The sequence below is a fragment of the Orcinus orca genome, chromosome 4 (genome assembly GCF_937001465.1).
Source record: "Orcinus orca chromosome 4, mOrcOrc1.1, whole genome shotgun sequence".
NCBI lineage: Eukaryota > Metazoa > Chordata > Mammalia > Artiodactyla > Delphinidae > Orcinus > Orcinus orca.
In genome coordinates this window covers 154,619,690-154,630,237 of record NC_064562.1, presented here as the reverse complement: position 1 = coordinate 154,630,237, position 10,548 = coordinate 154,619,690, and the positions used below count along the sequence as shown (strand labels likewise).

Below are 10,548 nucleotides of genomic sequence, written 5' to 3'. Positions count from 1 at the left end.
TTTGCACTGGGCACTTGGGAGAGAGCCAGGGAGAGGGAACGGCAGGAGCCATGCGCAGGATCCCCCCCAGCCCCTGGGTCTCCTGCTGCAGCAGGGCGGCAGCCAGGAGCTTCTGCCGGGGCCTCACCCTGTCCCCTCCCAGCCTCAGGCCTTTCCCCAGCCCGGCCGGGCCCTCCTCTCCTTCCCGGCATCGTCCTTTGCCCTCTCCGCAGCATAAATCTCAATGCACTCACTCAAGGGTCCAAGAAACATTGTTTATTTTGTAGAAATCAAATTAAACGTCACCTCCCATATGCCTCATCTTTGGAGCTGAGAAAAGTCACCCTGGGCACCATTGGGGCCTGGGGGCTGGTGCTCGCCCCTGAGTGGAGACCCTGGGGCACAGCCAGGCCCCACCCTCAGGGACAAGCGATGTGATAGTGCAGGATTCTGGGTGCCCAGGACTCTGGTTCTTCCCCAAGCCTCAGGCAGCAGAGTGAAGACCCACTATCGGCCAGCACTGCCGCTGGAGCCTCCTCCACCCCCGAGCCCCCTCCTCAGCTCCAGCTCCCACGGTGCCGCAGGGACCACTGTGTGGTCCCCCCAGCTCTGTCCTTAGGCAGAAACCTCTGCTGAGCCAGCTTGGGACCACCCGGGCCTCACACCCTCACCGCCTCACCTCGGGGGGCCAGTCTGGGGGCAGGGCCGCTGGGCGGGAGGGATGACCCCACCGGGAGCTGGCTTCAGCTCCCCGGGCGAGGGTGGCGACCCTCTGCTGTCTGTCCCAGGACAAGCTGTGCGCACCAGGCTGGGCGCGTCTCCTCTCCAGCGCGGGGCCTCGTAAGCACTGGGTCAGTGCCCCGCCTGGACCTCGCTGCCCTCCACCCCAGCTGGCGGTCCTCTGGGACACGGGCGTTCCCCTTTTTGCCGCAGCTCAGCCTGGCCCGGGGAGGGCTCGGAGGACGCGCGGGGTGGGGTGGGGGGGCAACGGGGACGACACTCGGGTATCGAGCCCGAGGACAGTCCCAGACCTGCCGCGAACCACCCCTCCTGCTTTGGCGTCTCCCGGGCTCCGATTAAACAGGCTTCTGCCACGTGACCCTCTCGGAGCCAATCGCAGCGGCCTGATCCGGCACGCGCTGATTGGCTCAGGCCGTCCAGGGCGGGGGCGGGGCCGGGACGGGGCGGGGGACGCCAGGGGTCCGCGCGTGGCCCCGACGCCTCGACTCAGCGCCCAGGTCTAGTGGCACTGGGCTGGGTCCTGCCTTGAGGCCCTTCCATCCTCCGGGCCACGTAGATGTTGACCGACACTGGCAGGCATTGCAGTAGCCCGAGCCAATCCCCAGTCCCGCCTCCAGCTCTGCCTCTCATCCTGGCTTCCCGCATCCCGCCTCCGATCCCGCCCCCAGCCGAGCCCCCCGGCTTGAGCTCCCCCTCAAACTCCGCCTCCAGTCCCGGCCCAGCCCGCCCCCCCAATCCCGTCTCCGATCCCGCCCCAGGTCCCGCCCCCCAGCCTGACTCCCACCGGCGCCCCCGTCCTGTCCAAGCCAAGCTCCCCAGTTCGACTCCCTCAACCCCGCCCCTCTGCCCGAGCGCGAGCCCGGCTCCAAGAGACCCACCCTTCACCCGAGACGCTACCCCTCCCTTCGGACCTAACGGGAACCGGCAGAGGCAGGAGTGGAGCAGGTTCTCAATCGTGTGGACAGGTGGCCCAGACCCAGGGTTCACCGAGCCCCGCTGGCTGCGATTGTGGACGGCAGGATTGTCTAGCTGCGGATTAGCACAACTAGACAAGATGGTCCTTTATTTCCAGATCTTTAAAGATGTGTCGTGACAGCCTTGATGGTTAAGTGGCTGGTGATCGTACAGCTGGGCGAGTGCAGGGCGCCTGAGAGGAGAGACAACAAACCCAGGCAGAGTGCTGCCCCGGGCTGGCTGCCCACAGGGACCAGGGCGAGGACCCGCCTGCTGCGCAGTGCAGGACGTCTCTGGGGGGCCGAGTATCAAAGCGGGCTCTGCTTTGTCAAAATAGAGTTAACTTCTGAAAGGAAGGAGACCCTGTGAAGAGGCAGTGTGGTCCTAAAGCCATCCCAGGGGCAAGGGCACGGTCGGCGGAGCCCCAGTGCCACTCTGAAGTGCCCAGCTGGCTCCTGCCTCAGGGCCCTGGCGCTGCTGTTCCCTGCCTGGAATGCGCTCCCACCAGAGGCCCACGGGGCTCCCTCCTTTCTTCGTTGGGGCCTGTCTGCGCATGTCACCTCCTCGGGGGTGAAGCAGCTACCCTACCATCCTCTCTGCCCCCTTATCCTGCTCAGTTTCCTACACGGAAGAAACCACCACCTGACTTACTATGTGTTTATCATCTGGCCACTGGAGCAATCAGTCCCGGGAGGAAGGGACCTCAATTACCCCCGGTGCCTAGAACAAAGCTCTGCACAGCACGGGGGCTCAGCAAGCCTGAAGTGAGCGAGTGCCTCTCCCTGGAGTCCTGGGACCTGGCACCCAAGGGGTCTGCCCCACCAGGCACTGAGGAAGGGCTGGCTGGGGTCCCAAGGGAAGGCGATCCAGGTCACTGGCACACCTGGCTCATTGCTCAAGACTGAGATGAGTCCAGGCCAGGCTGGGGGTGGGGACTGATGATGGGGCCTGCTTGGGGTGCCCTCCTGAGAGGAGCTATGCTGGGGGCGGTGGCTCACAGATCCCAAAGCCAGAGTTGGCTACACAGGCTTCTGTCCGAGTTCCGAGGCAGAGGCAAAGGGGCAATGGGTCCAGGGCAGTATTCTGCGCACAGCTCGGTGGGGAGGGGAAGAGGAATGGGGGTGGGGAAGGGGACAGGGGTGTCCCTTCTGTTTGCTGAGACTGGGCAGGTTCTGCCGGAAGGCTCCCGGGCGTTCTCAGCCAGCAGTGTGAGGAAGGTCACAGATACCACTTTCCTGGAGAGAGGCCCCCAGAAATGGAGGTCAAACAAGGCCTTTCTGGGGACACAAGTGGCCGTGGCATCTCGGGGTGGGGTCGGGGTACCCCGGGCCAGGCTTCAGAGCCAGCAGGTCCCACGGGCACCTCGTTAGGCCTCAGCCTCGACAGGCAGGTGTGGGACACAGAGGCCTCCCTGAGGGCACAGGGAGGAGGGATGGTACCACCAGACCAACGATGGCAGGACCCCAGGGCTGAGCCTCAGCTCCCCGCTGGGCCCAAGGTGTGGCCAGCACAGTGGGACCTGGGCCCCAGGGCCCGGTATAGCTGTGGGGCAGGAAAGGCCAGGGATGGGGCCTGTGCTGCAGGTGGGAGACTTGGGGGGAGGGGGCGCTGAGGAAGGGGCCGGGCTGCATTTCAAGGGGAGATGGCTCTGGCCGGGACTTCCTTAGGGAGAAAGGGCGGCGGGGAGCCCCTGCAGCGGCCCCAGCAAAAGGGGAAGGTGTTCCCATCTGGCCGGGTGCAGGGGTTAGTGGGGGTCGTCCAACAGGGCCCAAAGGGTGTGCATCCCGGCCCTCCCGCCATGACCCCGGCTGCACCCTCCATCCCCATCGCCTCCCAGGGAAATCAGGGCTCCGGAGGGAATGGCCACACGCATTAAATCACTGTGGTGTTTATTGGCTGTGATTCCATCCAGAGAGAACACACGCAGCTGCCCCCGACATGCAGGAGGAAGCGCAGGCGCCGGGACAGACGGACAGAGGACATCCACGGTCTACACTAAGCTCGGCTGCTTGGGCGCCCCACGCGCTGGGGACAGGATGCGGGGTTTCTACGAGACGACGCCCTGTCTGCTCAGAGCTGGCTTTTTAAAGTGTGAAAACAGGCGTTTAAAAAAGACGAGGAACCGGGAGGTGTCGGGGCGCAGCGCGGACGGCGGGGGATGGTGGGGGTGGGCGCCAGGGGTCGGTATTGCCGTCTAGTCGTTATGGCTTCTCTAAGGAGCTGGGGAGGGCCGCGCCCCGGGCCCGCAACACTGGACACGATGAACTTTAGATGTGGACAGAAAGGGCCCCAGGGACCGAGGTGATGGGCTTTCTGTCGAGATAAAACTCCTCAAACACAGAAGACCTCATTTACCTGAGATTCGACATATTGTGATGCAAATTACACAAGGCAGAGGCCACGGGGGAGCTGGGAGGTCCGCGGTCGTTTCCGTCCAACCGGGCGGGCTCTGCGGCTGGGACGACCCCCTCGAGGGCCTGCAGGGAGCGGGGCCGGCCTTCCGCGCCACACCCTCCTGCCGGTGCACAGCGCTCGGCCCACAAGGCTCTGGGCCTCCTCCCCGGTTCTGGGTGAAGGTGTGGGTGTTCGGAGGGTGAGGGCAGGGTGTCCCCCGAGCAGCCTCGGAGGGGACAGGAGGTGCCAACCAGGGAGGGGAGTGTGCCGGGCTCAGCTGGGCTGCTCACGGACGCCGAAGAGCTTGAGCGACAGGGGTGTGTGAAGGACGGGGGTCTGAGAGTGTCCCCCTAAGCCTATCGCTTTCTCTCCCTTCGTGGAGAGGAGAACGGGCCACAGCAGTCCTAAGAAGCAAAGCCTTCCCGAGGAGGGGGCCGGAGGACAGACACAGGTGGACGAAGAAGGGAAGGGGTGCAGATGGGGAGCGGTGGACAGCAGATTCAGCAACCCGGGCGTCGGTGCGGGGTAGGGCTTGGGGTCCAGGCTGACCCTGGGGGTTGAGCCCCAGGCGCCAGCTGCTCGCCCCTCCCAGCCCCCACCCCGGCCTCACGACCGCGCCCCGTACTATGGCTGTGCTTCCGAGTGTGAGCCCGACAGGCGCCCACCAACGCAGGGCCGGCCCTTTTGGTGTCCCTGGCCACGGGCCCTGCTGGGTGGGCGGTGAAGGGAGGAGCGAGAAGGGGCTTCCCAGGCTCTGGGGCAGGTCCAATCCACCCGCTGCCGGAGGAGCCCGTGGGCTAGTCCCCGGGGCCTGCAGCCCGGACCGCGGGGGCCGTGGGGGGGCCGGGCGCCCCTCCCTCGGAGGCGGTGGCGATCGCGGTGCGGGGATGGGGTGAGAGGCGGGCGGAGGCTCCCCAGGCTTGAGGGGGCCAGGCAGGCGGATAGACCTAGGGCTATGGCTTATATTGGCGTTGGGGGGCTGCACTCTGCTCCCGACATCCCTTCAGGCGCCTCCGCGGAGGGCAGGACGGGGGTGGGCGAGGGGGCGGGGCTCCGGGCTCCTGTCCAGCTCCAGGGGCGTTACTTCTTGAATATGTCCTGCAGCGGCCCGGGCAGGTACTTGATGACCGTGTCCAGGATGCTCTCCTCCTCTGCCTCCGGCTCGTCCCCGCAGCCCGGCGGGATGGCCTTCTTGGGCCGCGTCAGGCTGCCCTCCGCGCTGGCCTCCATGGCGGCCTGGGCCTCGGCCTCGCGTTCCTCCTTCTTCTTGATGCCGTACTGCGGGGGACAGGGCGGGCGGGCTCAGGCGGGCAGGTCCCGGCCCCGGGTCCCAGCCCCGGGAGGGGCGCTCTCGGGACCCGGGCGGGCTAGACCCACCCTGCGCTGGCGGGATCGGCCGAGGGGCCTCTGGAGGCAGCACCTGCGGCTGAGAAAGGCGTGTGCGGGAGCGGACGACCACCAAGAGCCCCGGCAGGGGCGGTCCCCACCCCGGAGGCTGCCGGGAGGGGCGGGGGCGACGGCGGGAGCCTGGACGGGGGACCCCGCTGAGGGTGGAACCGCGGGAGAGGGAGCGGGGGAGGGGGACGACGAAAGTCGCGGTTCTCCGTGGGGGCGGGGCGCTGGCCGTGGCCCCGCCCCACCCTGGCCCCGCCCCCCGCGGTCCCGCCTTCCGGGGAAGCGGCCGCAGTCCTCAGCCCGCCTTGGGCTGCGGTCCCGGAGCGGAGGGAGCCGGGGCAGAACGCCTGCCCGCAGCGGTGGAGAAGCCGGTGTTCTGTGGGTGGTGGGCCCCACGCAGCCCAGATCCTCGGTCCAGCGACATGTGGCCACACCCTCCTACCTGGCCAAGTACCCCCGGATGCCATCAAGACCCCAGTCCCTGGGGGGGTCACTGCATGCTCCGTGTCCGGCGGTCACTTCCAGGTGGATGTCCTGGAACCCCATCTAGGTGTGACCTCAGCAACACCGCTGGGCACTGCTGAGCGCCCCCAATTCTGGTTTCCTGCGTGTGTCTCTGCCCTGAGCCCTCTCCCACATCTCCTCTCATCAGTGGATTGAATGGTGTCCCCCCAAAATTCATGTCACCTGGAACCTCAGAATGTGACCTTATTTGGAAATAGGGTCTTTGCAGATATAATTAGGTAAGAATAGAGATGAGCTCTCCCTGGGCCCTAAATCCAAAGAGAGTTTCCCTGTAAGAGAAAGAAAAGGATGCGCAGAGTAGAAGGTGAAAACGGAGAAAGGGTTCGGAACGACGTTGTCACAAGCCAAGGACACATGCATTGCCGGAAGCCCCCAGAAACCGGAAGAGAAGAATTCTCCCCCTCAGGTTTCAGAGGGAGCACAGCCCTGCTGACACCTTGATTTTGGGCTTCTAGCCTCCAGAACTGAGGAAGTAAGTTTCTAGGAGACGAACCCCTACTCCGCCAGGCCCATCAGCGTCCTCACCAGCCCTCCCGGATGAACAGAGCACTGATGCGCGTGCGCCTGCGGCCATGCGGCCATGAGACCAGGGAAACGCCTCCTGCCTTAGGGCTGCTGGGAACCTGGTGGGACCAAGCTGGCCTGGTGTGTTGGGGGGCAGGTCGCCCATCTGGGGGGCAGAGCTCAGGACCCGCCCAGGCTGGGGAGAGGGGTGCCCCTTGGCCAGGTCTGCGGTCCTGGCTCACACATTAGGGAATGTCTGGGAGCAGAAGCACTGATGAGGTAAAGAGGAAGCACTGGGGAGCACGTGTGGGTGTCAGCGATGGCGGATTATCCGTTACTGACAGGCAGAACCCTCCTGGGGAGCACACAGTGCAGGACTGCTGGCCCTGGGGAGGGTCCCCCATGCCCGGCCACCTCTCCTCACCAGCCCCTCCCGGAGGAAGCGCTGGGCTCTGCTTCTGGTGCTTGTGGCAGGTGGGGGTGTGGGGGGGAAGGGCACCCTGGCCCTCCAAGAAGACCCTTCCCTCTGTTTCCAGGTTGGGGGGTGGGGGCTGGCTGTGTCCCACTCCCCAGCTGACTGAGGGAAACCTCTGCACCCACCTCCTCCCTCGAGGCTGCGGATGGCTTCAGGCATGGCGGAGGCAAGGCCCACGTTCAGCAGAGTCTGAAGAGGGAGGCCATGCTCTCGGCCCACCGGTGACCAGAGCGCAGCCTGGGTCCCCTCAGCCAGAGGCGGCAGGGATGACGGGTCTGTCTACCCTTCTTCAGCAGGGGCTCCAGGCAGCCTGAAGGCCCCTGTGCACCGTGAACAAGAGCCAGGAGCGGGGAGAGGGTCTCCATGCGGGGTGGGGGGCGTAGGGCACCAGAGTATATTCTGAGCAGCGGCACGCTACCCAGAGGGCCTCCCCACTGAGCACCGTCAGGTCAGCTCAGGGTGGAGAGTGCGACAAGCCGACCAGACTGCAGCCACTCGGGTGGACTGGCCCTAGGAGCACAGCCCTCCTCCCGGGTCACCACACCTGCCGCGACCTCCTCACCACGGGGGGCTGTGGTGGCCGAAGCCCACACACACTCACAGCAAAGGTGCACATGCTCAGGGGAACACACGGTGCTGGCGGAACGGGCGGGTGACAGTGGCACACACGTAAGAGCGGGAACATGCGGTATGTGGTCGAGCAGAGGGGCCTCCCTGACTCGGGGTTGGGAAGGGACCTGTGTCAGGTCCTCCCCTCTAGGGTCCAGGAAGGAGACTCCAGGCCCCAACCCAGCTGCTCCAGAGGCTCATTCCGAGGCTAACGCCACTCTGGGCACACCTGAGGGCCACCTTACTCTCTGGGGTGCCGCCAGAGCCTGGCTCTGATGTGGTCTGGCTGCGAGCCGGTTTGGACACCCCCCATCCTCCCCAACCACTGAGACGGCAGGGCCCCACCGCACACCCCGTGGCCGGGAGGGAGCCCAGGGCGGCCGGCACCCTGGGCAATGCGGTACTCCTTACCGGTGGGAATCCGTATGTGCCCACACCTGTTACTCTCAGCACAAACCTGGGATGTGGGGGCCGGACCGACTCGGACCCACCAGCTCGGCGCTGGCTTGAGGGTGGTTGTGGCTCGAGGCTGCGGAACGTGGGCAGCAGGAAGCACCAAACCTTGCAGTGCGTGCGCAAACCAGAAGGTGGGTATGCAAATCAGGAAGAGCGTATGCAAATGACGCAGGTGGGCCAGCCTCCCCTCCAACCTGGACCCGCGCAGCTCAGCGCCTGCCGGCGCCTGAGATGGTAAGTCCGGAATGCAGACGAGGTCGCCTGGGGAGCCGGGCGCCCGGACGACGCGTGACCCCGGCCTGGCCCCTCGGCCCCCATCTGATGGAGCCCCCGCCCCGACCCGATGGGGCCCTGTACGGCGCAGCTCGATGGGATCCCGTGCCATGCAGCTCTGTACCCTCTTCTCTGACCAGCCTTGAGGTCTGGGAGTGGGTAGGCAGACAAGGCACCAGGAGCCCCGGGGCCAGCGAGGGCCACTGGGCGAGCCACACCTGAAGGCCAGGGTTCCCACCTGTGGGGAGCAGGAGGGCAGCAGGGAGCTGCCTAAGCACACCGGGTGGAGAAGGTCTCTGAGGACACGGGTGTCCCGCGGACTTCGCGGGGGCAGGGCCTGGGGGCGTGGGGAGGGGGAGGGGTCGGTGGGCAGGGGCGCCAGGCGCTGAGCTCCCGTCAGAGTCAGGACAGCCGGGGCTAGGGGTGTGCTCTGGCCTGCACCCTGCATCGCCAGGGGGCACCTGGGGCTCCTGGGGCTCCAGCATCCAGAATGTGGCAGGCCTGTCCTGAGCTGCCTCTGACCCACGAGTGGGGGCAGCTCACCATCGCCCTCTTCCCTGCACACTCCCAGGCCTGGCCCAGTGGCCACCGCCTTAGTTAGCTCTGCAGTCACCCAGGAAAGGCCCCCACCCGGCGGACTCAGCTCTGTGCTGGTCGGGGGGCCCCAGCAGGCGTCTGTGTGCTCCCCAACACACCCCACACCGTCCCTGCAGGCCGTCCTCCAGGAACGGGCCCTGGCGCACTAGTCCCGCCTAAACCCCCGACAGCAGGAGAGCTGCTCTGGCAGGGACGGTGAGGAAACCTGGGCCCAGCCAGTGCGCGGGGCGGGGGCCGCCTCTGACCCCTGCCCTGGCCACTGGACTCGGCGAACACCACCCCGGCCCCTGGGCGGCCCAGATCAGACCCCGGATGTGCGCAGGAAGCAGGCCCGGGCCCGGTGGGATGAGGCCTGCCGCTGCGGCTGGTGGAGCCACGGCAGGTCTGGGGGTTGGCGGGGGCTATAGAAGCAGCCCGGGGCCCGTGCAGGCGGTTCAGAAGCGAAGGCGCTCACCCGCCCAACGCGGGCCCCAGATGGCGGGGTGCTCGTCTGGGGAAGCAGGACCCCTGCCCAGGGGACCCACGGGGCACAGGCTGGAGGGCCCTGGGGCTCTGCCAAGGGGTGCAGCCCTCCATGTGGCCGCCCCGGAAGCTGGGGTCCTGAGGACGGGGAGCACGTGATCCATCGCCCGTCCCTGGCTGGGGGTGGGGGTGGGTGAGGGTCACCCTGCCCCCTGGCCTCACATGGAGCCGCAGGACCTCAGCTGCCCTCAGGGCGGGGCACATCCCCACTTCCACTGGGACTCACTCTGTGACCTTTAAGTCCCACTAGATGTCCCAGAGGACGAAGAGGACCCTGGAGCTGATGCCTATTCACTCACTCATCACTCACTCACACACTCATTCACTCACTCACACACTCACACACTCATTCACTCACTGCTAGCTCAGCATCCCAGCGCAGGTGCAGGCCGGCAAAGCTCCCGTCCTCCCCGTGAGGGCAGGACAATGAACAGCTCACACGTAAAAAGCATGAGCGCCACAGGCGAAGGCAGGTGCAGAGCAAAATGAAACAGGCAAGGAGTGGGGGCGGGGGTAGGAGCCTCAGGGGGCTCCAGAGAGGAGCAGTCAGCCATGCAAAGGCCCTGGGGCAGTGGGAGCCCCGTTGGGGGCGGGGAGAGGTCACTGCACACGTAGGGCTGGGGCCCTGGGAGAAATGGGGGCCACTGGCGGGTGTGGAGAGAGGAGGGACAGAAGGGCCTTTCCTATTAAAGGCAAAACGAGCGGAGTGTGTTATGCACAGAAACCCACACTGTCAGCGCCTGCCCCCACCCCCACCCTGGCTGAGCCGTGGCCCCAACCTACATGCATACCTGAGCTCCTGGACAGCTCCCGAGGCTTGGGGCAGGGCTCACCGGGCAGCTGGCTCACAAGGGGGGAGGCTGGGGAAGCCGTGCCCACAGCGCCACACCCCCAGGGGGCTCCGACCTGGCCACACACTGGGACCTGTTTTGGGGGCTCGAGGGCTGGGATGAATAAGTTCACCCCCCAGGATTCCCCACTAGGTGTCCACCTGGGGCCAAGCCATGGCTGGCAGGCTGGCTGAACACAGATGGACAGTGGACAGACGGACCTCCCCATCCTTCCCCGCCATCTCTCGGTCTCTGTCCCACCCTCGGGGCTACCCCCCATAACTCCCGTCTCAG

General features: G+C 66.3%; 1 protein-coding gene and 1 long non-coding RNA gene across 3 annotated transcripts in view; one reads left to right on the top strand and one right to left on the bottom strand.

The window, feature by feature from the left end:
• The first annotated feature begins 664 nt into the window (after positions 1 to 664).
• On the top strand, positions 665 to 3,824 carry LOC117199586 (uncharacterized). Its single transcript, XR_007477062.1, has 2 exons — positions 665 to 2,438; positions 3,587 to 3,824. It is a non-coding gene; the product is annotated as an uncharacterized LOC117199586 (long non-coding RNA).
• The window catches only part of CPLX1 (complexin 1), a 37,073-nt gene continuing 30,333 nt past the window's right edge, over positions 3,809 to 10,548 (bottom strand). For both annotated transcript variants that reach the window (XM_033419662.2, XM_004265199.3), the window contains exon 4: positions 3,809 to 5,346. In XM_033419662.2, the coding sequence (XP_033275553.1) occupies positions 5,149 to 5,346 (198 nt within the window). In that variant the 3' untranslated portion in view covers positions 3,809 to 5,148. The remainder of the gene's footprint in view (positions 5,347 to 10,548) is intronic.